This window comes from Pomacea canaliculata, linkage group LG3 (assembly GCF_003073045.1).
Source record: "Pomacea canaliculata isolate SZHN2017 linkage group LG3, ASM307304v1, whole genome shotgun sequence".
Lineage (NCBI taxonomy): Eukaryota > Metazoa > Mollusca > Gastropoda > Architaenioglossa > Ampullariidae > Pomacea > Pomacea canaliculata.
Genome location: NC_037592.1, coordinates 37,033,594 through 37,057,468, shown reverse-complemented (window position 1 = coordinate 37,057,468; position 23,875 = coordinate 37,033,594). Strand labels below are relative to the sequence as shown.

At 39.1% G+C, this 23,875-nt stretch overlaps 1 protein-coding gene across 1 annotated transcript in view; it reads left to right on the top strand.

Annotated features, from left to right (window-relative positions):
• LOC112560664 (E3 ubiquitin-protein ligase MYCBP2-like) overlaps positions 1 to 23,875 on the top strand; it is a 55,495-nt gene that overhangs the window by 22,404 nt on the left and 9,216 nt on the right. Inside the window, 38 exon segments of the mRNA XM_025232669.1 lie at positions 101 to 238; positions 570 to 748; positions 1,975 to 2,114; positions 2,477 to 2,577; positions 2,814 to 3,017; positions 3,267 to 3,402; positions 3,435 to 3,512; positions 4,239 to 4,357; positions 4,821 to 4,908; positions 5,294 to 5,522; positions 6,052 to 6,196; positions 6,496 to 6,687; positions 6,784 to 6,955; positions 7,350 to 7,438; positions 8,085 to 8,201; positions 8,589 to 8,850; positions 9,131 to 9,255; positions 9,430 to 9,694; positions 10,486 to 10,533; positions 10,632 to 10,970; positions 12,303 to 12,398; positions 12,655 to 12,949; positions 13,275 to 13,415; positions 14,221 to 14,377; positions 15,361 to 15,648; positions 15,852 to 16,097; positions 16,826 to 17,854; positions 18,464 to 18,671; positions 18,815 to 19,026; positions 19,340 to 19,498; positions 19,881 to 20,021; positions 20,331 to 20,474; positions 21,243 to 21,333; positions 21,599 to 21,732; positions 21,988 to 22,053; positions 22,557 to 22,796; positions 23,016 to 23,174; positions 23,566 to 23,666. Of these exon segments, the coding sequence (XP_025088454.1) occupies positions 101 to 238; positions 570 to 748; positions 1,975 to 2,114; positions 2,477 to 2,577; positions 2,814 to 3,017; positions 3,267 to 3,402; positions 3,435 to 3,512; positions 4,239 to 4,357; positions 4,821 to 4,908; positions 5,294 to 5,522; positions 6,052 to 6,196; positions 6,496 to 6,687; positions 6,784 to 6,955; positions 7,350 to 7,438; positions 8,085 to 8,201; positions 8,589 to 8,850; positions 9,131 to 9,255; positions 9,430 to 9,694; positions 10,486 to 10,533; positions 10,632 to 10,970; positions 12,303 to 12,398; positions 12,655 to 12,949; positions 13,275 to 13,415; positions 14,221 to 14,377; positions 15,361 to 15,648; positions 15,852 to 16,097; positions 16,826 to 17,854; positions 18,464 to 18,671; positions 18,815 to 19,026; positions 19,340 to 19,498; positions 19,881 to 20,021; positions 20,331 to 20,474; positions 21,243 to 21,333; positions 21,599 to 21,732; positions 21,988 to 22,053; positions 22,557 to 22,796; positions 23,016 to 23,174; positions 23,566 to 23,666 (7,073 nt within the window).

Here is a 23,875-nt window from a genome sequence, read left to right as displayed (position 1 = left end):
TATTTTGATGGATGTTTGCCCAAAGAAAGTTTACGAACGGGTGTTTTCATTCAAGAGTGTAACATAAGAAATGAGTTAACAAGTCATGCTTTTCTTGCAGCAAGTTCCAGAAGGTCAAGGCGAAACACTTCTTGCTCAACGCTGGAACAGCCTGGAGGTGACAAAGGGCAATTTTGGTCCTGAGGACACTGTCAATGACATAGCAGAAATCAAGTTTGAGAGGCCAGTCCCCATCAAGGTCAGCATCATTTTCAGATTAGTCATAAAAACAGAGGCATATTTTTCACTTCACCCTTGAACATTAAATGCATTTTTGTCATATCTATTGCCTGAAGTTGATTCTAGAGCATAATGGGCTGGATAGAGCTATTTTGGTTGGGCTCTTTTTCTAGTGATTTCTCCTTGTGAAGAAGATGGGGTTGTTTTCTTTTCTTTTTTCTTTTTTTTTTTTGCACAATAGACAGGATGATTTTTGTATGAATCTTTTCCTTGCATTGAGTCCAGGATAATTTTTAGTAAAAGTTTTATTCATGTGTTAGCACATTTCGTTTGTGTGTGCCTGATAACAGGAAGGAGTAAAATATGCTGTGAAACTGTGCAACACTGGCCAGCGTTCCTATAACGGAGATGGTGGTCTGGTAAAGGTCAAATGTTCAGATGGTACCACCTTCACGTTTTCTGCTTGTTCACTAAGCATGAATGGCACAAACCACATACGAGGGCAAATACCACAAATCCTGTATTACAGGTGAAAACATTTTTAAAACTAGTGATTTCCATGGGTTTTTTTTCATATTTAGCATACTTTTGACTAGTGTTCTCAGCTTTTTTCTTGGACCTCATTAGATGACATGACCATAGGAGTTTCACTGCGTGTTACATCATCAGACATAGAGCTCCCTTTCTTAAAAGCGGAAGTTAAACTTGAACGCATAGTTAACCTCACTGGTCACTTCCATGAATAGCACTCTTGGCCTATAAGTGGCTGTACTATCTAATAGATTTTATTCATTTATTCAATAATCCTTTGACTTGTACCGGTCATACAGGAGAGCACACAGATAGATATGGCAGTTGACAAGGCCTGCCACTCAGGCCTGTCTTGGGCAATGGTGAGCAGGTCCTGCATGGGATGACCAGTCCACTCCTTCATATTTGTAAGCCAGTTCCTCCGGCCACCGTACCACCAATCACCTTTCAAGATACAATTCAAGACCAGACCAGCTTACGCCACTTGATTGTTGCAAGTACAGGTTCCAGGTGTCCCATAAGTGCAGTGACCATGCTTTATACAAAGTCATTGGTTTTATGTTCCTAGCATCCTCCACAGGCACTTGTTTTTGAGTGCCTGGATTCTCTTTTCTGAATGAAAGCAACTGTGTTGGTGTCATGGTCCTGATGTGGAGATCTGTTGTGGAGCTGCCATCTTTAGAAAGGTGATTAAAACTGTTTGCCTCTTCAAGCGGTACTCTGTTCATGTAGATATCTGCTTTGCTGTTGCTAATCACCTTCTTGGTGCTGGTCTTCATTTCATGTGTTCAAACTGTCCATCTGTTGGTAAGGTCTTGCAGTTTTTGTTGGTGCCTGCTTATCAGATCAATGTCATCTGTAAAGTGTAGATAGTTTATCACCAATAGAAATGAAGATATGGTGGTTATGGAGGGTTTCTCACATGATGTTCTCCCAAAAATAATAGAGCCTTTGTTAGGCCAAGGGGGATAATCCAAAAAAAAGTATGATCGATGCTCTTTAACCTCCACTATTAGAGAAGAGGTTCTACAGCGGACAATGTTAATGTAAAAGGTAGCAAAACTCCTATGGTCATGTCATTGGTTAGTCTCTAAGGAAGCCGATTTACTCAAAAATTGTATTTTTTGATATGACTTCTTTTGTGTACAACATCCAATAGTTTACTTTTTTTTTTTTTTTCTGGAAATCCTTTGAAGAAGGATTGACTTTCATTTTAATCTGCAGTGCTCCACAAGAAGGAGACACGCAATCCCAGCATGCCAAGACACTGGCAGAACTTCAGGCACGAAAAAATGCAATTGACATCACTGGTGCCATTTGTCGCATAGCCACCGACCTCCTTCATCGTGCTAACTGTCTACCAGGTGAGGCAGTCAATGTCTTTGTTTTAAAAAAAAGAAACATGAAAAAAAAAATGTGAAATCTGCACAAACAAGTCAATGTGTTGTAGTTCATTAAATGTTGATATTAGAAATGTAAAGTTTCAAATTATTCTAGCCTTCAGAGTTGTGAATAAGAATGCTGTTTGCATATGCTCTACAGTTTTGGTCATCTCATCAGGTATTATAAGTGCTAAACCCAACACAAGCTTATCACCAATAGCTTCAAGAATCAGTTGTTAAAAATGCTGACAAATTACTTTTGTCATGAGGAATGCTTTTATGCTGAAGGTGTTATTTTCTGCTGAGAATGGGCTAAGTGGGTTATTTTTCCTGTATTATTTTAGTGGAAACTGCAGCAGAATGTCTGGGCAACTCACATCTGTTTTCCTCTCTGCTCCCCATGTCGCTGGCGTATGTTGGACCAGTTGCTGCACAAGATCCCAGGGTCAGTAGGTGCCAGTAGAGGTGGGGGATGAGGTGGACTTCTGTATTGGTTGATTTCTATTGCTTTTTTAAATTAACGATTTTCAGAGTGGCATTTCTTAGGTAATGTCAAATATCAACAGTTAAATCTAGCTACCTGTATGGGCTTGTGTATGCTTTTAAATTCGTCATCATATCTATCCAAAGAGAAGCACCTAAGATGTTGGTACACCTGCATGTGACATAATCTCTCCACAGGGAGCAGTTCAGGTATTATACCTGATCCAGGAAATTATGCCAGCCATTATCAACCTGACAAAACAGATGGTTCCACTGCCTCTTACCGTCTCCCTTCACCTAGATTCCTCGATGTCTGACTTCACCATACCCACCACCTCCCAACACTACGCTATTGTTGAGAGTGACCACCCCTACAAACCAGCATCCGTTGCAAATTACAAAGTTAGTAGTTAGCAGAATTTAATATTTTAGATTGAAAATCTGGTTTTAATTTGTGTGTGATGTATTGAAATTGTTACTGAAATTGCGTAAGTACCTTTTTTTCACAACTGGAATGAGAGAGTATCTTTTACATAGGATTTAACATGACTGCTAATCACACAATGGTGAGATCTGTAATGTATTTTTCCAGTTTCTAGTGAGAAATATGAGCAATTTTTATCTTATAAAATTTCTTAATCTATTCTGTAGGTGGAGTTCCCACCCTCTGTGCGGTGGATTGTTGTCGAGTTTGACCCCCAGTGTGCTACAGCTCAGGCAGAAGACTCATTGCAGCTATATATTCCTGGGTGGCGACCAAAGATAGATTCCAGCATGGACTCTGAGGGTGCCCACAGTGCACTGGAAACCCCACAAGAGCTGGCAACACACACTGGCCTGTACTGCACAAATTTCATGGAGCATACAACTGGCCCAAACAGGCCATCCTGCTTCCTGGTGGGGGTTAACACAATAGTGCTTAGCTGTCATGTTGTATGTAAAGAGAGGCAAAAACTTGCAGTAGATTTTACAAAAGTAAACGGGGAGAAAACAAGGCTTTTTTTCTGAAAGTAAAGAATTTTAGACATTATTAAAACAATCCACACATTGTTCACATCAGTTTGCACATCCTCAGCAAAGATTTAGCTAACGTGTAAACACTGCTCACACAGCACACAGATCACGCATAAAGGAAGACCCTTAAAGGAGAAGATCTTGGTAGATTTCTAAAGGACTTTTTTCCTGTTTGAATTTTCTTCTTTTGGGCACTTTGGCTATCCAATCATGTGCTTTTCGTATTTAAAAGTAGTAGAAAATAATCAGCTAAGTGCCATGTTGGAGACAGATCCTTGGTCGCTTATGTTGACCTATATTCACACTCCAAACAATGAAAAAGCATGAAGCAGATTGTTGTTTTACTTTTTCACTTTTTCACTTTGATAAAATAAAGAGGTATTTTGTATAATTCATTGTTAATAAAGTGGGTTGTTTTTAATTTATTCTGTGCATTGTGCATGAAGTTCTTAAGTGCAGACCCTTTTTTTGTCCCTATCATTTGTTTCTTACATTTACTAAAAGAAAATGAAAAAAACTTTGTGTAAAAAAGTAAGTCAAGTTGCCATTCCAGAATCTTTGTTTGCTTCAGGGAACACGTACGTTCATTTACTGTTCACATTCTTTCAGGCAATGAAGTGATGTTTTCATTGGAGACAGCCTCAGACTACGTGAAAGATGAAAAAGCTAGTTTCTATGGTTTCAAGTGTACTGTCATCGGCTATGACTGGAGTCCGCGGATGGAAGAGGTGAGTTGTCATTTTTTTGTGCAAAGGTAATGAAAATATGGTTTAAATAAAGGTTTATGGTAATCATGTTGTACACTTGAAAAAAAATAAAATTATACCCATAGACAATGTTAAAATATGTTCAGCTTTATACAGTATTTTAATAGCAGTCTTCATAAGATTCTCACCCACTTCAAATTAATAACTTGTTTACATGTATTAATAACAAGAGAGTTATAGTCATGGGCTGAGACAGCTAGTCCTGATTTGTTGACAAGAAGAGAGGGTTCAGAAAGGAGAAGAAGAAAATCTTGTGAACCTGTGATATGTGAAACTGTTGTCATGTTATTGTGTGATCTGTAATCTTGTGAACCTGTGATATGCAAAACTGTTGTCAGACTTTGTATTTTATTATCTGGTGGTGTAATCTGGCATTGAGGGTGAACAGTGACCATCTGGGTTATGTTGTCCTTTTTGTTTGAAGAGTGTTCTTAATCTGGAGAAGGAGTTGGCTTACCTAGGAGGAATGTGCTCAGCTGCCTTAATGAGAAGAGATATTCCTCTCCCGCCAGGTGAATACAGCAGCATTTGCTCTTATTAAATAATGAAGACTTAATCAGACATCTACATAAAACTATCACTCTTCTCACTTTAATCATTGAGCACATTTGGGCTGATGCCAACATTTAATGCTGTTTTCCAGCTGAATAAAACTTATAAATGAAAGTCAGAGAGACTGAAAATAAATGCGAAAGTGTCATTTTTTAAAATTTCCTTTGTACAAGCAATATCTTAAATAAGTGGCACATGTTATATTCTTGTGACAAAGAGGATCTTGATTTTAAGAACTACTTTTTATCACAGGATAGAAATGTACCAAAAATAAAAATATGTGTACACATGTTCCCACCCACACACACAAATGTTATGTGAGTATAAATTTGTGTGACTCAATAGTGACAATGGAAGAAGTGGATGAAGACATGGATGTTATAGAGGAAGGAGCCCAAATGGTTTTTGAGGCTCATTCCCAGCTGTTGAGCAAAGGGTTTGCACTCTCACAACCACCAACCATTATGCAGGCCCTTGAGGGCAACCTCCCTTTCTGCTGGCAGTCTAATGAACGTTCGTTTTTGAAAGACTTTGTATCCTGCACAGCAGGAACAAGTGGTGGACGGCTGGCAAGGTATCCTGGCTGGCTATTTCTAGACTAATTACCTGTTTAATGTCTGAGACCTATTTACCTTTGCTGGTTTCTCATGATCATTATGAAAAATTATAAGAATGGCTGAAATTATGGCTAAGGCCAGAACATGTCTGTTGTTGAAGCTGGTTGGGGAAGATAAGGCAACAAGGAAGAGGAGATAAATGCCATCTTCTCAAGAAGTTTACCCTGAGAAAAATGTAGAATATAACATCTTATTCCTGAATGATCAAAAAATTATAGGATGACCTGTACCTTTTATTTATTTTTTTCTTTTAATTTGTGTAATAGGAGCTGCAGTAGCATCTACATAACCAACATCGAGATGAATGTAGATTTTAATTTAAGTATTTGAAGGGGTTTTTTAATTATTATTCTCATGAGGTGTAGTGTGTGGAATGAGCAGACATACATAATAAAGATGATACTGTGTAGAGCTCATTTCTGCTATTATTATAATCGGCAGTGGTTCTTATATTGTACTTGTTCAGAGATGTGTTTCTCTTCACAGGTGGCTGCAGCCAGACTCCTACCTGGACCCACGACAGTGTGAGGTGGTGTGTAGTGCAGAAGAGTTGAAATGTAGCTGGCCCACTGTTATCACCATAGTGACCAGAGACCAGTATGGTGAAGTGGTCAATGTGCCCAACCTGAAGGTATGGTCTGATGCAGCTTCACTTGTATAAGAAACCATTTTACTTTCATAAGAAGCAGCTTCACTTGCATAAGGAACCATTTCACTTACATCAAGCATCTTTACTTGTGTGTCAGTCAGCTTTGCTTGCATGAGAAATAGCTTCTTAAAAGTCAATCAAGTATGTTGTCAGTCAAGTATGCTGAGTTGTCATCTCATTCCTTCAGGTTTGTGAGAATTTTACATTGACAGAAATCTAGCTTACTGTCAGAAAGATGACAGTGTTGAACCAGTGTAAGTGATTTCCTTTTAAATTCTTAGGTGGAAGTGAAGGCATTGCCTATTGATCGCAAAGACAACATTGGAGATGACCTAAAGAGGATACGCCGCCTTAGCCGTCCTGATGATGGAGACATGACGTTTGGTGGACTGCCACATCCAATGCTTGACATACCCTATGAAGTTACAGTTAAAGACAGGAAGGATGTCTTCCATGCCATCACAGTCATGAAGGTGAGTCATTAGACCATCCCTTTTACTTTTTTGTACCTGTTTTTTTTCAGCCCACAAACATGAGTGCATGTACTTACAGCCACTGCTAATGTGCAGGCATACGAGAACTACTCATTTGAAGAGCTGAGGTTTGCAGCACCCACCATGCCACGACCAAGTGAGAACATGCTGGTGCGGGCCAACAACGATGGGACATTCACAGCCAATTGGACTCCTGGATGTGTGGGCCACTACAACATCCATGTCATCATTGATGGAATTGATGCCTGTGAGTGTGTTTGCTTACAAAGTGCAGGGCAGGATAGCAAATAAAATGGCTGTTCTACACCAGTTTCAGTTGAGATAAAAGTGGAGAGAAAGCGAACATTTGCTGGAAGAATTATCAATGATAATTAGACATGAATTGGTTATTCTATGATATAACTGTAAAAATTAATTGATACACTGACTTTGAGGAAATTCATATTAAATCTTGTCCTGTGTTGTTCTTATTTTCAATACTAAGCACAAGAACTGGAGATCTTTCTCAGAGGTGCATAAGCCTGCAGGCGAGTGTATTGTTCACAACTTATGGTTATGAGTGTATTTGACTTCGTTACTAGTAGAAAAGAAAACAGAAGCAGCAGAGTTAAAATGACTCATTTACTTAACACACTGAACAGGTGATCCATACAAAGTGGAGGTCAAAGAACCTCCTCAGGGTGCTCCCCCTCCAACTCAGGGAATTAGGAAGAGTCATCCACACAACAAAGTGAGCATTTCTTATTCCAAGCAATCTTAGCATCTTTGGAATTATGGCAAGACTGCAGCTTGTGTGGAAAATAAAAAAACTGTTCCTGCTGCTATTCTTGTGGCTCTTTTGTGACTGGGTGTTTATTTTATTTTAAGGGATTTACTTGACTAGATTTAGGTGAATTTGCAAAAGTTATGTTACATCTAAATTGATTCACTTGTGTAGGTTGAATTAGAAAAAAGTTATATTCTAAACTGATTTATTTGACTAGGTCTGGTTGATTTTTTCAAATACTAGTGACTCCCCTCACAGATACTTTCCAAGAAAAAAGCAAAATTCCCAAGCCATTTAAGTGTTAATATTAACGTTTACCACTTACACTTTTTAAAAAACGTTTGAGTGCTATTCAATTTAGATAAATGTGTTCATTGTTTGTACATAAAATCAGGTAGTTAGGGACTGAAAAGACAGCTGATATCTCTATACAGAGCCTTTTATTGTGGCTGAGGGTGCATTCATCTAGGTACAACAGACACCCTAGCAGCTAGGACTGCTAATCTTAATGACCATAGACAGTAATTTATTTAAAGAGTGGGTTGTCTGCTAAATATCGAAAAAAGAGAAAATAGTCATAGGATGTCTTTCTGTGTGTTCACATAAACAGATGCGCCGATTTACAGCAAAGAACAGTGCAGGTTTGCGAGTACGAGCTCACCCTACACTGCAGAGTGAACAGATTGGAGTCATCAAGCCTGATGGCATCATTTCTTTCATTGAAGAAGTGAGCTGAAGCTGCTGATCTTTACCTTTCACTCGTTGGTTTTTTGTGTTTTTTTTTCTTATTTCTCTCTTCTTTTGTAGCTCCACTTATTTTTGAAGCAATATTAAACACTCTTGGTTCTATCTGATGTTGGTATCATTTACTGTCTTCTTACAATCAGTTTAGCACCAGATTGTGTTTTAAATGAGCCTTTTGGACAGAATGCTTTCCAGATGAGAGGACAGTCTATGATATTGTTTTGTTTTGTTTTTTTTGGACATCTATGTGTGTGTGTGTGTGTGAGAGAACAATAAAGGAGTAGGAGTGGAGATAGACATTAGTAGTCTGTGTGCTTTATGTAATAGGCATTCATCTTTTTAACCTTGCCTACACTAATTCCTTTCATAGGTACACAATGATGATGGAGTGTGGGTGCGTCTTAGCCTGGACAGCATACGTGAGTGGTGCAGCAGTCATGTAGGTGCCGCAGCTGGTGCTGTAGGTTCCGTAGGTCTGCCAGAGGCCTGGTGCCTACAGTACAACCAGCACCTGGGGAAGACTTTGCTGGCCCCAGTTGAAGAACCTAAGTCAATTGTGGATGAGATGGTCAAAGAAGCCATTGCTAGAAAACTGCCAGAATATATTCGGGGAGCTGTTGGCATGCCAAAAGGTAGGAATTTACTCTTTATCAAAGGTATATTTTTTGAAAAAAGATTTTTTTTCCTGACACCTTTAAGAAAGTCTCTGAAATTTAAAAAATAATTTGTGCCGACATTTTTGCTTTATTTTGCACAGTAATTATGGCAGTGCATATGTTTGTGAACCTTTAACAGGAATAGACCATGGAATATGCATGGTCTTATTCTAAGGAGAAAGAACGCATTTTCAAATTGTAAAAGATTAAATGTTTTAACTGTGGCTTGAGTTCCTTCCATATAAACTTGTTCCAGGACCTGGAATCTACCAAGTTGTAAACTGTGGAAATTTTGGGCATAATGTCAGATCTCGTCCAAGCCTTAAAGCACCTCCTATTGGTATCTTGACAAGAGGGAAAAAAATTGTTGCAACAGAGAATGTAAGTGCTTACATAGTTTTATTGGTTTTTATTGATTTTTTTTAATTTAGCTTTTCAACCATGGTTTCCTTCTCCCCTGTTCATTGACCTTTACCTCATTATATTATTTGAGCTTTATGCAGCTGGTTTGCAGTGAACTCCTTTGATGACCTATATGGTTGTGTCTATCACCAGGTGATCAACAGTGAAGGAGTGTGGGTGAAGCTTGATCCAGAGAGCTGTGAGCAATACTGCGACACCAAGGACACAGAAGCTTGGTCTCTGGCTTCTGACCAGAACTTAGCTGTGTATCTCCAACATGAGAGTGAGCTTGGCTTTGCTTTCAAAGACCCATTTTTCTTTAACAGCTTGCCACGGGTTGGCAGCCAGCCAGGCTTTGACTTCAGTAGTACAAACTACGCTGCCACTTTCCCTTCGTTTGGTCACAAAAGTGCTGAAGGTAAGATCATTTTGTATACGCTTTTTAATCAAGAAAAAAAAGGAACTTTAAACGTGTTTTTAAAATTTATTTGTGCTGAAGAATTTTGAAGAGCATTAGAAAATAGAATAAAAATAATAATAATATAAATGTAAATTCTCTCAAATTGGGGATACTTTTACTGACAAAGTAATGAACCGTATAGTAATAATGGCAAAGTTGTACATATATAGCTCTAGCTTTAGTACAAATACTCCAAATATATATATGTTCCAACAAGAATTGAACAAATGAAAGCAAGCTGATGTAGAGCTCAGTAATATGAAATTGGTAACCTTTGTCCAAATGTGGGAACCTTATAGAATCCTTTTTTATTGAATCTGTGTAGGCACATATTTTTTAATGAGTAAACTCGCATATATCCTCTATTAAGTACTACTGTTAATAAAAAAAAGTTGCAAAGAATGTTCATGTTGGCCATGCAGTACATTTGTATAATTTGTATGCACCAACTCAGCAGTTGATTTTTTTCCATGCTTTTGCATAGAATTTTCTCACTGCGTTTACTATTAAAAGAAGCCTGTAAAGACAAAGTGAGTTAATCAATAAGCATCATTTATGTATCTTTTATTTTCCTGACTTAAGTATTCACATAGTACAAATACATAAGGACACATTGTCACACTCACTCGCCCAGCATGAGCGTAACCCATGTGCTGATGCAGCCACACAAATTTTGCACAGAACAATGTTGCCTGACTACAACAAAAATTAGTATTTTAATCATGTTTGTTTTTTCTTTATTTTTGCAGGATTTGGTCGAAGCAGAAGTGTACCTGTATCAGCGTTTGCCTTCACGGGTAAGCAAGTTGTAATATTGTTCCATTACACACATATATACGTATACAGAGAGATCTAAAATGACATTTAAATAAATCTATAAATACCATTATCACAGGTCATGCAGGGGCCTCTATGGGTATCACACCCACATTTGGGCCTATTGATGGTGCAGCGGCAGGGCCAGCATTCTCTCACACACCTGGGATGGCTAATGGATGGATGGAGCCATCTGCAGAGGATGCAAGCTCCAGTGCAGCAATCCGCCCTCGTCCTGACTCTACGATGTTCTGTGTTCCTGTTGCATCGCAGCAGTTGTTGCGCACATCATCAGCATCTGCCGCTCTGCGAAAGGGGGCTGATCGAAGCTTTGCACATTTGACAGTGCAGGACCTGCCCAGAGATGTTCCGCCAGAATTACAGGGTGTGTCTGTGAAAGAGCTTGTCAAGGCACTTGGTGAGTGGTTTGTAAAAGATCATTTTCTGTGAGAGTAAGAATTTTACCCTAACCACTATTTATAGCAAGTTTATATCTGTCATGCATCAGCAGGTGGCTAATCAATCATTAGTTATTGCTTTTTTCAAGACCTTTTTGCTTGCATGTGAGAGTAGATTTTTGTGGCCTTTTTAAATTGAAATTTAAGTGAAGGAGAAAATTTAGAAAGTGATTTTACTGTGTGCATGGCTTGATTGCAGATTTTGCTCATTTTGTTTATACATGCACATGGTGTCCTTGTGCACTTATTTATGCATTCGCACACCTTCACATACACACATGAACAGGTGTTGTCACTGATAAAGTAGCACTTCTAAAGTAAAGTCTTATTTCTTCAGTGCCAGATTGTTTTATTTGTTATGTATTTTTTACTTTCTTATTGCCACTAATATTTGATTATCTGTTGCTTATTTTCTGCGTGCCTTCCCCCATGGCATAAAATGCTGTTGCACAGACAAGGCTAAGTATGAGAGAGATATTGAAAGGACAGTCTGTGTCTACTGTGAAAACCCACGTGAAGAGCCTCTTGTTAGATTTAGACCTTTTAGCCTAAGCTGTTGTTTCCCAGCTACCATTTTCCAAGTTCAAAGAAATTGGAAGCACTTGTCAGTAAGTTGGCAAGATGTATATCTCAGGAACATTTGAAAGTTTTTGTTTGGGTGAAACAGAAACAGATTTTTATTGTTGTCAGAGGTGTCACATTCTCTTGCAGTCTTCTAGTTTTAGTGTGAAATTTCTCCAGTTAAAAATATTTTTTAACGTTTTATTTTTATCAATATGAATATAAATGTTGTTATCTAGGTAAATATACCCTGTTGATTTCTGCTTCCTCTCTTCCCAACTGCATGAACAATCATTTGCCCTGTCATTCTTTATCTGCATGTATTATCCTTTAAAATATATCAACTAATGTATATTTTATGTGCCTGTGTGGAGTATAAAAAAAATGTTGCTCTGATAGTATGCATACATGTGTGCAAGTACCACAATTGGTCACTTATCATGTCCATGTGCATGCATGCTTGTGCACATTCTGTGTGGGCATATTCTTGTCTATGTGAATGCATGTGGGTAGATGTGAGTTTTTGTACACACACTGGTTTTCTTGTGGAAAATATAACAAATATTGCCAGTAAAATCATTACCATTACAGTTCTTGAAACTCCATCAAATTATAGTAATTATAATTCCTTTCAATCACAGAAAAAGACTTGTTGGACTTGTAGTGGTGACAGTATTTTTGTAAATGAATCTTTGTCTGCTAAATGATGTTGCAAAAATGATATGTCACAGGAGAAAGCAGAGCAAATGGGAATGGACCAACCCCACAACCATCCCCACCAGGCTCGCCTAAAAAATCTTCTCGCAGTTCCAGTCCCAAAGCCACTGGTGAGTACCTGCTGCATATTATTGGAAGGGAGAATGTTCAAGCATATATGTGGAGAGAAAAAAATTTGGTTTTGTGCGGTTAAATACTTTCCATGACAATTTATTAAACAAATTTATCTTTCCCCACTCTTAGTTTTAAAAGATCTGTGCTTTAGCTTTTGAAAATGTTAGTTGGCATGCCATGTTTAAATTGCATCATGACTGCTTGTTCTTTCATTTGAAATCTACATTCTCACTGGTTGACTTGGTGCACAAGGCTCTTCCCGCTCAGCCTCTCCAGCAACATCGTCCGATAGCCGTCGAGGATCAACTACACCATCTCCAAAAGGGACACTGACAAAACATGAGACATACCAGACTCCTCCCTCCAGTCCCATGCCACCACGCAACCAACGAGGCAAGCTGGAGAAGGACAATTCATTTGAGAGGTCCTCACTTTCACCTCCAGGCCTGAGATCAGATGCCACCATAACAGAAGGAGGTGAAGGAGCTGTTGGAGGCATTCTGGGCTTTGGCAGTCCTCGCTTTAACTCGCCTGTCAGAACTGGAAGGTAAGAATCCCTTATTTTACTGCTTCTGGGAGTGAAGCAGCGATGGTTTACAATTTTACTTGGATCACTTTTCAAAGCTAGGTTTAGTTAAAAATAGATAAATATTAAAATAAAAAACTTGACAATGACTATTGGATGAAATTTTTGAAAGACGTGCTCTAGATTAAACAAATATAAAAATAATGCTGAAATCCTTTAGATTCCACTAGTCACTCACACTTATCTCTACAGAAACCTTGAGTATAGTCAAACAGTTTCATGCTCATGAAAGACCTCAGCATTGGATGTTTAGAAGAACATTACCTCGTTTTGCTGCTTTTTCCAGCCCCAGCCGTCGAGGGTCTCTATCAAATGCACAGTTTGGGTCACTTGGCTCCAGCCCTCCCCGTGCAGCAGGGGAGTCTTCAGGACAGATAGCAGCAAACTTTAACATTGGGTCATCTCCCAAAGATGAAATGGCTGTCAGGTATGTGCTACAGTATCACATTTCTCGTGGGTTTTTTCCTGTCTTTCCCTGAACTTTCACACAGCAATAGGCCTCCATTGAGGGTGCTCTTTATAATCCATGCTGTTCAACATTTTCCTAAAGAACATCATGCGTGAAACCCTCAAAGACCATCACATTTCCATTTCTGTCAGTGGAAGGCTGATTTGCAACTTACTTTTTGCAGACATCAATCTGATAGTAAGCACCAGTGCAAGACCTTACAACATATTTACAGACAGTTCAATGTACATTGGAGTGAAGACCAACATATTGACAGATAGTTCTAATATACATGTACAGTCAAGTGGCAAAAGCTGGTCTGGTTGGGCCATGTGACCAGGCACAACACTGTTGAAGGTACCTTGGATGGAGGTCAATGCCAGACCAAAAACTGGCTGACAACCCTGAAGGAGTGGACTGGTCATCCTGCAAAGGATGTTTTTACCATCGCTTAACACAGGTGTGAGTGGCAGGCCTTGTCAGGTGCCACATCTATCCATGTGCTTCCCACAAATGACTAATTCTAGTCAAGGGACAAAATGACCTGATGAACTTTTCATGGTCTGTTTTATGCCCTTCCATAAACATGCTGGCTTCAACATGATGGTTTCAAATAAAAATTTTATGATGTTATTTATAACTCCTCCTCTTTCTCTTTTTCCCCACCTTTTTCGCTTCTGTTAAAGCTTGATTTAAAATCATGTCTTGTGTCTCTTTGCTTTTATTTGTGAGTCACATACTTTCTCTAATCTGCTTCTTTGTCTTACTCTCTGATGTTTTACAGGTTGTCTCCAAAAGCTGGAAGGAAGGACAGGGGTAAACAACTTCGCAGTAAGAGGGAGAGAGCCTCATCTCCTTCAGCCCGAGATGTACCATACACACGGACACGGTCATCATCAGCATCTTTGATTCTTGAGCGTGCTCGAGAGCCTGTAAAGCAGGTGTGTGTGGAGAGAACTTTGCCCTCTTTGTTCATGAAATGGGGATAGAGAAATTTGCCAAAGATACTTGTAAGACTTTGTCTTCGGCAAGGTTCCATATTTAAATTGTACACTGTTGTAGGAAGATTCTAGATGAAAGTCATTGTTGAAGTTACATTCTCTGTCCCTTTGTCATAATAAAGTAAATGACAGTGTTAAAAGCATTTTGAAAGACTTCAAAGCATCCTAGCATAAGAATTCAGGGTATCTGTTTTCTTTTCTTGATCTTGTTAACCTCTTTCTTTTCTTGATCTTGTTAACCTCTTTTATTAATCTAAATATTGTTAATTAATTGTTGATAAATATTGTTGATTAAAAATATCCTCAAGATATTAACACAGTTAATAATGTAACATTGAAATAACACAACCACAGACTGCAAAGCATTCTTCTGGTCCCTATAAACCAGTTTAGTCACAATGTCTCAGCATTGGCTCCACTTTCCTCAATATTATGATGAAAGAAAAACATCTCAGCATTTTGCATCCAGGTTAAAACAACACATCTTTCACTCCTAAATCCAACATTCTCACTTCAGGCTCTTCTCATTACTGCTTAATGATTCTCTCTCCCTTGTATCAAATATCATTCAGACAAAATAATGTCATTTATGCCGCAATACTGTTGTTATTTACAAAAAGACTATTCATAAGCATTTTTAAGGAGCCCCATGGGAAAATTTTAAATGACAAGTTTCTATCGCACACATCACTGTCTTTCAGGGTTAAAATAGACTGGTGCATGGACTGGTTCATGACACTTATATGCACTTACAAACTTCCCATATTCACATTTGCTCTCATGCTTTTTGCAGACTTGCTTGCTCCAGTATAGTAAAGACTTCTCTGTTCATTATAGTATTTTGTCCTTGTCGCAGAAGACAAGATTTAAGCTGGGTAAAACGAGGAATCTGACATAATACTTTTTTTCCCCTTGAACTACAGGCATTGTCTCCATCTGTGGCGGAGTGCATGCGAGCTGTGTTTGCAGCTTTCATGTGGCATGAAGGAATTGTTCATGATGGAATGGCCTGTGCCTCATTCTTAAAGTTCCATCCAGATTTGACGAAGGAAATGTCTCAGTTTGTGAAGGGCAAAAAACAAGAGCAAGATAAAGTACGGCAGCGACATGCCACAGACTCCAGCAAGGAGAAGCGAGACAGTCGAGAGCGAAGAGGCCTTGGGCATGGGAACATAAATGAGACAAGGGTTCGCTTTAACTTGGAGCCCCAGGCAAGTCATGTCCGTTTCATATTCTTGACACAAAATGCTTTCTTATTCTTTTTTTTTTTTTTTTTTTTAAGGATAAGTTTGTTGATTTAAGACTGAAATAAGCTTTCACGCTTATTCTGTTGTTTTATGACAGTAACATCAAGCAATAGCTATGATGTAAAAGTATTTTCATTTTATGAATTTTTTTTGTTTTTTTGTAACAGATTCAAGATGCAACAGACATGGAATCCATGTTTCCAGGAGAAAAGACACCTCTTAATGTAACCCCTCCACGTCGTCCGGTGGAAAGAGTCAGATCTGAAGGTGTTGGTGGCATGAAGCTGCCAGACTTTGAATTTGACAAGGTAAAGGACGGTGGATTGGGAGGTGGAAAGGAGGAGACTGCTTTACCCCCCACACTTCAGCATCTGGTGTATTTTTGGGAGGAACTGTCTGTGAGTGTGCTTAAGGTCAGTGCTGAGGAGGCAGGTTTCCCATTATATAAAGAGGTAGAATTTGCTTCAGTCTTCTTTTGTTTTTAGCAAAGGTTTGCATATATTTTTCAGTGAATTTGTGCGCATTTTAAATGCATTTTAATAAATGTTTTTGACAAAAAATCATTTCAGTTTAAAGCAAGTGCCATTCAGTGTATCAGTAATAATCCTGCATTAACTCAACGGATGCACTTTATATCAGTTATAATATCTTTTTGTGGCAGTGGAAAACTAAAATTACTCTTCGTGGTACTGTTGCTAGCAAGTCCTGTTGTTAGTTTTAAATCAAACGTCATAAAAACCATTTGTAAACTATTACACATTTTGACTTTAAAAAAGCATTTTCAAAATTCATGTAGCTCATTTTTCTCATCGCCACTTGAATTGTTCACGAGCATCAGGGCTAAAAAAAATGTCTTTAATTCTTAGTAGAATAAAATTTATTTGTATGAATATTTCTTTTGTTTTTCATGAAAAAAGCTATTCCAGTCAAAAACACCAAATTGGAAAAAAAGATGTACTCTTATTTTCAGTAGGGGGTAGTTTAAAAGATTTAAAATATACATTTCTTCCAGTTGCTAACATGACTTATATCCCATCAGCTAAATGTGTTAATTTTGGTCCCCACAATAACTAGAATTTAGTCTAGAAGAAGTATATTTTATGCCCTCTTTTATGACTTGTGATTTGTGTACTTCATCCAGATCATCAGCCAGGAAATCATTCTTCCTAGTCCAGCTGTGCAGGCCCGCATGAAGAAAGCTGAGAAGAAAGATGAAGAGAAAAAAGAGAAGAAGAGCAAGCGAAAGAAAGATGGTAAAGGCTTGAAAGGTTGTTTCTTTGGAGATGCCGTTGCTCACATGCTGGGTGTTCATGCTGAAGGACGAGGTGGTGGGGCCTTGGATCATGGAGCAGCAGCAGCAGCTGCCGCTGCAGTGGAGCGTGCTGCCGTCATTGCTCATGGAGGACAGGACCGAGAGACAATGTGCGAGCTCTGCGGGGGCTTGTTCCCCAACCCAGTGACATATCATATGCGACAGTGTCATCCAGGGTGCGGTCGGCATGCATGCGGCAAGGGATACAACAGTGGCGGCAACTTCTGTGGTGGATGGGCAGGTAACTGCGGCGAGGGAGGCATGGGGGGAAGCAGCTGGTACTTGATGTGCGACAAATGCCGAGAAAAGTACCTGCGAGAGAAACGCCATGCACAGAAGGAGAAAGACAAATCAAGAAAGTCAAAAAAGAAGTCAGGCTCTGGAGTTCTTGGAGGTCAGGGACGTCAGTCACTGCTGGCATCACAACAGGAGGCACATCTTGTTCTAAAAAACAATGCTATGTTTTTGCTGGATCTGGCTTCTGCCTCTGGAATATCCTTGCCCAAGCATAACTCCAAGAAACCACCATACCTGTCTGTTCTCAGTCTTAGTTCTGGTCTATATTGCCTGCCATCTGTCAGTGAGACAGCCGGAACTGAGCTAGAGCCTTTCCCACCTGTGCCGTTTCAGTACTTGAACATCCACAATGCTCACAGTTCAGACTCAGCCTTTGCAGAAGATTTCCTGATTGATGATGATGAGCGAGTGTTTGTGAGGTCAGGGTCTCTAAGCATTTCCTCAAGACGAATGCCCTACCGACCACGACTGCCCACAGAGCCACGACATAGTCCCCTTGCAAGGTCAGGATCTTTGGGACAGGATGTTCGTCCCTTTTCACACATTTTGCAGGAGACAAAAGTGAGTGTTAGTTTTATCAATAATAAATATAAATTTGTTCCTTAATGCTGCAAAAATAGTTATTTTGATTTGTGCTCTTAGTGATGTTGAAACTATTATTTGAAAGTGAAGCACTGTCCCAGTCTGATAAATTTTGCAACCAAATGGAGGGGAGCAAGTTAAGAAAGTCCCAGATATGTGAGGGGAAACAGTAAATTAGTAACCAGCAAAGCATAAAAGGTGTTACCAGACAACAGAGCTCAATCGAATGAGTATTCGTTACTTGGTAGTGTTACTAGACAATAGACTTTAGCTGAATGATTATTTATTACTAGGTTTCAAGTATTTTAGGTTCCTATTTGTATTACATGAGATCTTCTATTTAAACAAGAAAACGACAGCAGCAAACGTTTGGAGCTCCCAGTCTGCTGCTCACAGAAGCTTGAGCCAATGGTTTAGGGAGTCAGGTTACCTGTTTCCTTGCTTCTTCCCCCTTCATCCTTCAAATATTGGTTGTTATCCTTGGCTACCTAGCTTGGATCTGCAACTGGCCCTTCTTGTGGCAAGGTTTCCATCCGTCACTTATTGAATTCCAACCTTTTGATGTCACTTTTTGTGTTCTTACTCTAGGAGCTGCAGACTCCAGTTATGGACACCAAACCTATTGTGAAAAGTGCTGGAACAAGCCCAGAGAGTGAGCAGGAGAACCACAAAAAGTCCTTCCATCGCAGCGTCTCAGAGTATGCTTCAGAGGAAGAGAATGGAGATCGTGAGTTTGTGCTTCACCGGGCTGTGTCAGTGTCGTCACGGCGCCGTAACAACAGTGGAGGTGTGTCAGGTGTGCTGAACTCTTGTTCTTCCAAACTTTTGCTGATGTGATACAGAGGGAACCAGTTAACAGCTTGACTTGGATTGGCGCTGTCAAATAGTGGTAGGGAGTGGAAATCACTAGAGCATAATAGTATTTTTTTCTGCTAACAGATGGGGGAGTGTCATTATTGAAACATCCATCCCAGGCCATGACACGCCTCATCAGTTCAGTGGATGGAAGCCGTAGCATGAGGGCCAATGGTGAGCGGGCTTTGCAGAGGCCCGTGATGGAGTTCATAGTCCAGCGTCATGACTTGGAAGGACTGCAGTTGGCAATGAGGCAGGCACTACGCAAGGCTGCTTGCAGAGTCTTTGCTATGCAGGTGAGCTGTATGATGGGAAAAGATCCACTCAGCTTGTGACAGATCAGTGACCCACAGTGAGATCTTTTGAATGTGGGGTTGCTAGCAAACAGGGGGATAAAACCTGGGGCATTATAAACAGAAACTGAAAATGGCTGCAGCTTTTTTCTTTAGAATGTATCAGACATAGTCACAGGGTAAACAGTAATTCCTGAAGGGTTGGATATCTTGGCATCTTGTTTTTAACTGCTAACAGTTTCTATGGGGGTCTTGTTCTTTTCCAGTTGTCTGATGGTTTTGCTTGACATTTTATGCAACTTATCTTTTGCAACAGGCCTTTAACTGGCTGCTGCGGACGGTGGTTCAACAAACCTCTCTTCATGACCTTATATGGTTCTTTGTGGTTTCATTGATGCCTTCCACTGATGAGGAGGAAGAGCCAACTGAGAATGCAGATGCTGATAAAGAAAAGCGGGAGAAGAAGGACCAGGAGGTAAGTAGACTTCAACCAGGAGAAAAAAAAAACCACAGTTCAGAGCACACATAAAAATGCAGCATTGTGGTTTACACAGACAGGTTGGAATTAGAACCAGCAGTACAACCTTATATATATATTTGTATTGTGAACATTCTCTTGATCTTTTCAAAACAAGTTCCTAAGTGGTAAAAGCAAAGGAGGGTTGCTAACTAGTGATTGGCTTAAATGTTTCACAGGTGGTGCCTACATAAGGGAGTGTCAAAAAAGCATTTAGTGCACCGATCCCTTTATTTAACTCAGTAGAAATACATCTTGTCCTATTGATCTGCTTATTGAAAATATCATGAATTGTGTAATGTTCATGTTTTATAATGCTGTCAGTGAAACATATTTACAGGAGTTGCCATTGTGTGAGCACCCACTCACAGACATATGTGTGGCTGGCAAGGCAGTGGCTCCACTGCCAGAAACATTCCACACCTTGCTACAGACTGTCAGCGATGTCATGCTACACCTTCCAATGGGCTCTGCATTGCAGGTCAGTTATACTCAAGCATGTGAAAAAGGACACATGCTAATGAATCAATATATATTCTTTTTTCCCTTTATTTTTTTACTGTTTTACCATTTGCTTGGTGCTAGGAATAAGAAAGTTATATTTTTTTATTGTGGTATGGGTTTTTTGTTTCTTAGTTTTTGATGCTTTAACCACCTTACTGTTGTGAAATGGTTAGCCTGTCTGCCAGTCTTTCATCTCTGTTTCTCTGTTTGACTATACTGTCTTATTGATAGATAATTTTTATGCTTGAAAACCATTGAACTGTCTTCTTGCAATGCCACTTGACAGCACATGGCAGTGCAGTGCTACTGTCTTCGCTTCATGCAGTCTGACCACCAGTTTCTACATGAGAGCCATGTCTTCAGCAACATTTCACGCATCCTTAGCAAGTCAGAAGAGGAAAATGATGATAGCAGCATTGATTCATCTCTGGTGAGATTATAGGAGTACGATAACTGAATCATGACATTGATTCTTACAGATGAAACAATAGGAGTATGTTGACTGTATCATGACACTAATTCTCCAAATGAAATTATAGGGGTAAGATAGGGGTACTATGACTGTATCATGACATTGATCCATCCCTGGTGAGATGATAGGAGTACGATGACTGTGTCATAATATGGACTTTGATTTAATACTGGTAGTTACTGAGTTTTTATTCTGCACTGATAGCGGTTATTTATGATTGTTACTTTGGAGCTGTAACGCTATTATTAGATCAGTGTGAACTGCTAATGATGGTAGCATTGACTAATGATTTGTGACAGCGTAGTTAGTTAATGACACTATGAACTTGTTTATGATACTAGAATGGTGACAACACCATATTTTTCCCAATTTCTCTGGACAGCCCTGATTCTGTTGCACACTGTTATTCATAATCTCAGGGTGCTCCAACAACCAAAACAGGAAAGTTGAGAAAACTCTTTTGTGTACTACACATAAGCAGGAGACAGAAATGTCAAGAACTTAGCAGATGACATCCTACCCTATTGATTAGTAAGTTGCTGTTAGACGATTATTTGACAAAGAAGGCTGTATCAAGTAGAGGTAACACCATCAGTATTTTGACATCAAACAAGCCATATTCATAGGTGGAAGTGTTGTCACATGAGATGCCAAACAGTTATGCATGAGTCTATGTCAGTGATTCTAATGTTCTGTAAGTTTGTTCTTTGCTGTGCTTGTCAACAGGTCCTGTACAGTGTGTCCTGTTTGAAGGATCTTACTCCAGCTGCTGACATCAAGGCCTCCAGTAGACAGGCTATGATTGGAAGTCTCTCGGGTAACTTATTTACCGTGTCCACAAGCACATATTTTCTCATGTGTATCAGCATATTAACAAAGTTTTCCTGCAAACTTGCAGACTGTCCACTTTCAGATTAACAATTTAACAGCTTAAAAAATGCTGCCAAGTATGTGCCCTTCTACACACATGTATGTACCCATCACTTTTTTTGGAGATGAATGATAATATAATGCACTAACATGTTTGTCAACATACAGTTCCACAGAGGGGATAATAGATTGACTAACATGCTTGTCAACAGACAATTCTACAGAGACATTTTGGGAGAGTGGAGATGAAGACAGAAATAGAGTGAAGATTCTGACCATTGTTTGCTCCAACAAGTCCAACCCATCTGTCATTTATATCCATATTGACAACTCCAGAGATCTGGCAGTGAGGCTTTGTTATCTTGTAGCTCTTACTGCATTTGTTTTTTCACTCTTACTATCAACATTTTTTGGAATTTATCTGCTTGATTATTTATCTATTGATTGTATGGGACAAAAACACCTTAGTATTAACTAAATATGCTTCTGCACATCATTTTTATGATTGTTCCTGCCTTTACTAAAACTGTTGTACTTAATGTTGTGCTTTTATTACACTGTCTTCATTATATATATGTGTGTGTGTTGCACCTGTGCACAGAACAAAGTGAGCAACATTTCATTCAGTGCTGGCCATGGAAGTGATGATCTGAAAAAGATCCGTTCGGTAAGTGTATTTCAGATCCCCAGTACACCAGCTTAGTGTAATCCACAGATAAACTGTAAGTGCACTCAAGAATATGCCCACCAGTGGAGTTCCCTACTAAAAGTAGCTGTTTTAGTTCTTCTTAGTGGAAAGACAAATATTTATAAATTTGTTGATGGTTATTACAAGAATTGTCAAAGCACATCTTGTGTGCTTTCATGAATTTGTGCAGTCAATAAAATTTATCATTATTTGATGTTTTACAAAGATAAAATAATTATATGCAGCTTTTGAATTGTGTGACTAAAATTTCTCTTGGATAGAAGATACATTTTGATAATATGAATTCTTTAGCAAACATGAACATAACATCACAGACAAAAAAAAAAAATCATTGACAGTTGATAATTAAGTATGGTCAGAAGTACACATTATTTGATTGGTTTCTTTTTAATAAAGCAGCCAAAAGTTTATGTTGCCCTATTATGGCAGACACTAGATACTCATACCATCCTTCCTCACAGATTGAAGTGGAAGCACGATTTGCTGGGTGGATTAGTTGCACGATCCCCCCTGACAGGCGACGCCAGATTCAGGTGGAGCTGAAGGGGCCTGATCAGAGTCTTCGTGTGCGGCAAGTCAAGGTGTTGGGAACAGTACAGGATGAGGACTGCACCGTGCCTGTCAAGAAAACATCATTTCAGATCCAGCAGGACAACTGTGAAGCTGAAACATTAAAAGTCTTCCGCATCCTTACTTCGCAGGTCTGATTCATTTTAGAAGAAATTTGGACTGTTTATTTTATAGGTCATGGACTACTTTTCTTTTTATTTGTTCCTTTGTAACCACAAATATGTGTGTTCAGTTATTTTAAATGATATTATAGTGTAACAGCCAACAGTCATCGGATTGACAAATCAGAGAAGCTAGCCTATTTAAAAAATTCATGGTGGATGTTTGATGTGGTGAGCGTTTGTTGACAGGTGTTTGGGCGTCTCATTTTCAATGTGCCAGCACCATCGGCAGCAGAAGAGTGGGATAAGAAGGATGAAACTGATGGCATGGATGTTGACAATGACCTCAAAGAACACATGGTATCCATCCTCTTCAGTCGCAACAAGCTCTCTCACCTACAAAAGCAGGTATTTGGTCTTAAAACTTTAGCACCTGAAATCTGTGTGTGAATTTTGTGTAAAATGTATTTCATGTGGACTAAAATTTGATTGCAGCATGATGGAAAGTGATGTGGCACTTCAGTTGTAAATATGATATTAAGATTATTTACCTGAAACATGGGGAAGAAGACATCATTGTTCTTCGGTTTGTCACAATGGTATTTGAAACCAAGATTTTTCCCTACTTCTGTTAAAGTTGAAGAAACTTTGCTGATAAAAGTCACAACAAACAAATAAAGGGCTTGTCTAATGCTGATGATCTTGCAAAAGTGAAGCAGAAATGTGTTCAGTTGGTTTCTCTATGTGGTAATGAGTGTAATGAAGCAGGAATTTTCTAGTCTTTTATTTTGATTTGCAGGTGTGCTCCCACATAGTGCAAGGTATCCGCAAAGAGTCTGCTCGTGTCAGAGAGGAGTGGGAAAGCTGTGAATGTAGGATAGACTACATGGAAGATGACAGGTCAGTGCTGGGGTCATTTTGTTCCACTGATGGAAGTCACTTCATCAGGTTCGCCACCAACTTGAAGATGCTTAAAAGAGCTTATTGTTAGGGGCTAATGTATTAAAACAGTAGACAGCTTCAAAATGAATTCTCAAACAGCTGAAAAAATGTGGTGCTGTGGGATATAAAGTCTGAACTTTTAGAAACTAAGAAGTTCCTTTGGCATA